The sequence below is a fragment of the Trichinella spiralis genome, assembly GCF_000181795.1.
Source record: "Trichinella spiralis strain ISS 195 chromosome Unknown Scfld2979, whole genome shotgun sequence".
NCBI lineage: Eukaryota > Metazoa > Nematoda > Enoplea > Trichinellida > Trichinellidae > Trichinella > Trichinella spiralis.
The window spans coordinates 1-3,983 of NW_003529918.1; the positions used below are offsets into that span (position 1 = coordinate 1).

General features: G+C 33.6%; 2 protein-coding genes across 2 annotated transcripts; both read left to right on the plus strand.

The window, feature by feature from the left end:
* Positions 1–691: 691 nt before the first annotated feature.
* Positions 692–2,600, plus strand: Tsp_13128 (bestrophin-1). Its single transcript, XM_003368160.1, has 8 exons — positions 692–806; positions 863–1,017; positions 1,083–1,160; positions 1,381–1,455; positions 1,553–1,992; positions 2,058–2,095; positions 2,298–2,482; positions 2,559–2,600. Exons 1-8 carry the CDS (start codon positions 692–694, stop codon positions 2,598–2,600), a joined length of 1,128 nt encoding a protein of 375 aa, XP_003368208.1.
* Positions 2,601–2,796: 196 nt separating this feature from the next.
* Tsp_13129 (protein pelota) lies at positions 2,797–3,977 on the plus strand. Its single transcript, XM_003368161.1, has 6 exons — positions 2,797–2,991; positions 3,223–3,244; positions 3,361–3,406; positions 3,498–3,590; positions 3,667–3,814; positions 3,873–3,977. The coding sequence occupies exons 1-6, from the start codon at positions 2,797–2,799 to the stop codon at positions 3,975–3,977; spliced, it is 609 nt and encodes a 202-aa protein (XP_003368209.1).
* The last annotated feature ends 6 nt before the right edge of the window (positions 3,978–3,983 follow it).

Consider the following 3,983-nt stretch of genomic DNA (forward strand, 5'->3'; position numbering starts at 1 on the left):
TTTGTGTTGTGAAAATTTTCCAATTGGTGAAATTTTGTTTTGTTCGTCCAGAAACGGCATGGCGTCTGCTGTGTAATAATCAACAAACGCAATTGCAATTTCCATTAAAAACTTGTCCAAACTGGACGTGCAAATTTTCTCACCAAACGTTCACTTCTCCAACAACCGGTTTATTTATGCTCAACTTTTAAGCAAATTAGATGCTTCATAATCTTTGACCTAGAAATGAAGTGATTGCAAAAAAAATTGGCTTATTCTATTTCTCTTTTTTTATTAAAAGGAAAAGCATTGCTTTGCTTTTTCTTTTATTTATTTATTTATTTCTTTTTATTTAATTCTTCAATAACGCTCGAGTTGACCATTAAAATTTTTCGGATGTCTCGGACGCTTTGTATGGTTGATTTTTTAAAATTTGCTTTCTCTGAAAGCAATTAAGCATCTTTAACCGCTTGAAACTGCGTGACACGTTGCGTCATTGCAAGCAACAATCAACTGATTTCCAATGCAAATATAAACTATGCGCTTGTAGTACTGATATTATTGGGATTGTTCAGCTGGTCAACATTGAAAATAAAGATCAAAATTATTGAAATTATGCATTTTTTTATATGACTTATTTTTGAAATTGCTCATTGATAGGATAGTTTTACAAGTAGCTTGTTATGTACAAAGTGCTGATCAAAAAGGAAGAATGGTTCGACGTACTGTGGCCAGATATTTAAACTTGGCACAGACGCTCGTGCTACGGGACATCAGTTCAGCGGTGAAAAAACGATTTCCAACCATCGAGATGGTCATTCAGAGTGGTATTGCATGTTAAATTATAAATTTTACAAAATAAAAAAAATTCAAACAACAATAGGCTTCATGAATGAAGAAGAGCTGAAACAGTACGAAGAAGTGAAATGTCTTCATCACAAATATTGGATTCCGATTCAGTGGTGTTGCACGTTGCTGTGCAAAGCGAGGAAAGAGTCGCTTATTGAAAATGATCTGCTATTGAATCAAATGATCGACGTATGTCACCTTATGCGTGAAATAGTTCTCTCTGTAAATATAATTAAATTTTAAATATTTTTCAGGACATTATGAATTACAGACAGAATCTCATGATGCTTCTGAATTATGATTGGATAAGTGTGCCTTTAGTATATACGCAGGTAAACTTTTTATTTCATCTAAAAAACAATAACAGCAATAGTACAACATAAATATTGATTTTTTACATATTAATTATTTATTTATTTATTTATTGTACTTTTCACATTGTAAAATCATTTCAAATTTTGCGAATTTTTTTAACTTCCAAAAATAAAACTTAATTGTCTAAGTATACTGTATGCTTGGTTTACTGTAAGTCATTATTAAAATCAACTGCAGTGTATCATCTGCCAACTGTTGGACAGTTTGTACAACGTTTGTCAGTATGAAGTTTTGCATCAGTGCAATTCGTATGTTTTTTTTTTGTTTTTTTACTTTATTTTTATTCTTTGTGAACATCCTGTGAATGAATTTTTCGAAAACAGTTTAGATAATATTTTATTTTATTTAGGTAGTCACAATTGCCGTTTATGGCTTTTTTGCCGCATCTTTAATGGCTCGACAATATTTAAATCCGTCCAAGAATTACCCCGGTCATAATGTAGACTTGTATGTTCCAATTTTTACAATTTTGCAATTTGTATTCTACATGGGTTGGCTGAAAGTGGCAGAATCATTGATCAATCCTCTTGGCGAGGATGATGATGACTTTGAAATCAATTATATTGTCGAACGAAATTTACAAGTGCGTTGTTCATCGTTTGTTGTTTTCTTTTCAGCCATGCGTAGTTTTTTTCAGGCTGGATATTTGATAGCGGATGAAAATTATGGCCGAATACCTCCTTTGGAAAGAGATATTCATTGGAATGATGTTCAGGCAGAAATTCCGCACACGGCTGCTTCTATTGGTTTGAAAGACAATCCTCAAATTGGTTCAGCAAGTGCGATTGAGTATGCTTTCTTTTCAGAAATTGAAAATCTCTTCTGATCATTGTGTAATTGGTTTGATTTTTCAGAATTAAACCTGAAAAAGCTGAACTTGCGCCATCTGACGGTGAAGAGACTTCGNNACNTGAAGACGGATTGAGTCGGTTTCGCAAAGTTAGCAAAGCTCTCATGGAAAATACCCGTCCGTTGAGGCATTTTTTGAGTTCTACAGGATCGCACGAAAATGTCGAAAGTCCACTTTCAGCTTGTAAAGCATTATTTATTTTTTATTTGTTCATTTGTGTTTGCATTTTTACAATTTTGTTCAGCACGTTCGCAAGTTGTCGAAGCAGACAGCTCGTCACAACCTGCCACGAGGATTTCTCTCGGTCCAATTTCTCAGCGATTCCTAGTAGAGAGAATCTTTTCGAAGAAAAGCATTCTGCTGGCTGAAACGAATCTGCTGGATGTGATGCGCAAAAATTTCCAATTTACGAACAACAAGCATTTAAGGGTGGTTCCAATTGGATTTTTTTTATTTTAAACCATAGTCGCACAACTTGAAAAGTCCGTATTATTGTGTCTTTTAGAACGATAGACAGAAAAGGACTTTTCTCCGAGAAAGTGTCTAACCAGTCCTTCGCATAATACGCTTGGGAGACGATCACTGAAAGTTTACATCGACCAGAACGAAGATTCGTCCGGTTGATGCGGCATCTGTAGCTCGTAGAAGGTCAAGAAGTTAGAAGTAAGTATTTTTGAAAATTTTTACGAAGAAAAAAAACCTACAGAATGTGCGTGAATTTAATTTATTTCACGCTGGTGGCTATGGAAAGCCAAGATAACTTATCTGTGCAGTCGCCAAATGCAGCAGACAGTCAGATGAACTTGATTGAATCACTGCATCATTCTTCTGCACTTCAGTCTGCTTTTGTAAACGAAGCTTTGCGATTGGATGAACCTGATGTTGATGAAGTTCTTTCACCAGATGAAAGCGATAGACCAGAAGATAATGAGAATAAAGTTTGATATGTAAAAAACTTTTTTTTATATTGAAATTTTATTTTTCTCGAAACCCACGATATGTTTTTTTTTCTTTTTATGAAAACCGATGTTCATACAGAAGAATTGTTGTTTGCTTTTTTAGCATGCTTTAAAGAAGATTGTTTTTTTCTGTCTGGTTGCCTATTTCTTATTGTTTATGTCGATTTTATGTGACATTGAAAAAAATTATTTTTTCTGTCGAAATTAAAGATGGTATGTTGCTGCCGAGATTGTGTGTTTTTGATGTATTTGTAATAACTGTTGGATCAGAAAATTTTTGTATTTTTCTATTTTATTTATATCAAATAGGAAAAGAACTAAAGATTATATCTGTAAATTCAATTTTAGACGCGATGAAGGTGCTGAAGAAGCAAATCGATTCCAGCGGCTCAGGGTGAGTTGCATTTATTTTTAATTATAGTTTCTTGTTGTTAGAAAAAAAACTTTGATTTTATAAATTTTTTTTTGAAATTTGATCTGTTTAGTTTCTTCACATTTCTTGCCGAAGAACCTGAGGATATGTGGCATACATACAATCTTGTGCAAGTGGGTGACAATGTTCGAACTTCTACTACGCGGTGATTTAATTTGAAATAAAATTTTTATCTTATATGTATTTTTTCATTATTTTAATGATTTATTTGTTATGTTTAGAAAGGTGACATTTGATCGTTTATCCGGTCATTCAACTTCGAAAATGCAGCTTGTTCTTACAGTGGAAGTGGAAAAAATATTCTACGACAAAGAGGACGGTGCACTGCATGTTAGCGGGAAAAACATTGAAGAAAATCAATTCGTTAAAGTAATATTATTGAAATAACTGTGATAAATTGTTTTTAAGAAGAGAAATGTTGTTGCAGCTGGGAGCATATCACACGCTGAATTTGCAGTTGAAACGTAAATTTACAGTTTACAAATGTAAATGGGATGTGGTTCACATGGACGATCACGAGCATGCACGCTAGCAGCGA

Coding starts and splice junctions, on each gene's coding strand:
- Tsp_13128 (XM_003368160.1), top strand. CDS start 692: ATGGTTCGACGTACTGTGGCCAGATATTTAAACTTGGCACAGACGCTC. Junction 1,161..1,380: donor TGCCTTTAGTATATACGCAG/GTAAACTTTTTA, acceptor AATCAACTGCAG/TGTATCATCTGCCAACTGTT. Junction 1,456..1,552: donor TGCATCAGTGCAATTCGTAT/GTTTTTTTTTTG, acceptor TATTTTATTTAG/GTAGTCACAATTGCCGTTTA.
- Tsp_13129 (XM_003368161.1), top strand. CDS start 2,797: ATGGAAAGCCAAGATAACTTATCTGTGCAGTCGCCAAATGCAGCAGAC. Junction 2,992..3,222: donor CAGAAGATAATGAGAATAAA/GTTTGATATGTA, acceptor TCGAAATTAAAG/ATGGTATGTTGCTGCCGAGA. Junction 3,245..3,360: donor GGTATGTTGCTGCCGAGATT/GTGTGTTTTTGA, acceptor ATTCAATTTTAG/ACGCGATGAAGGTGCTGAAG.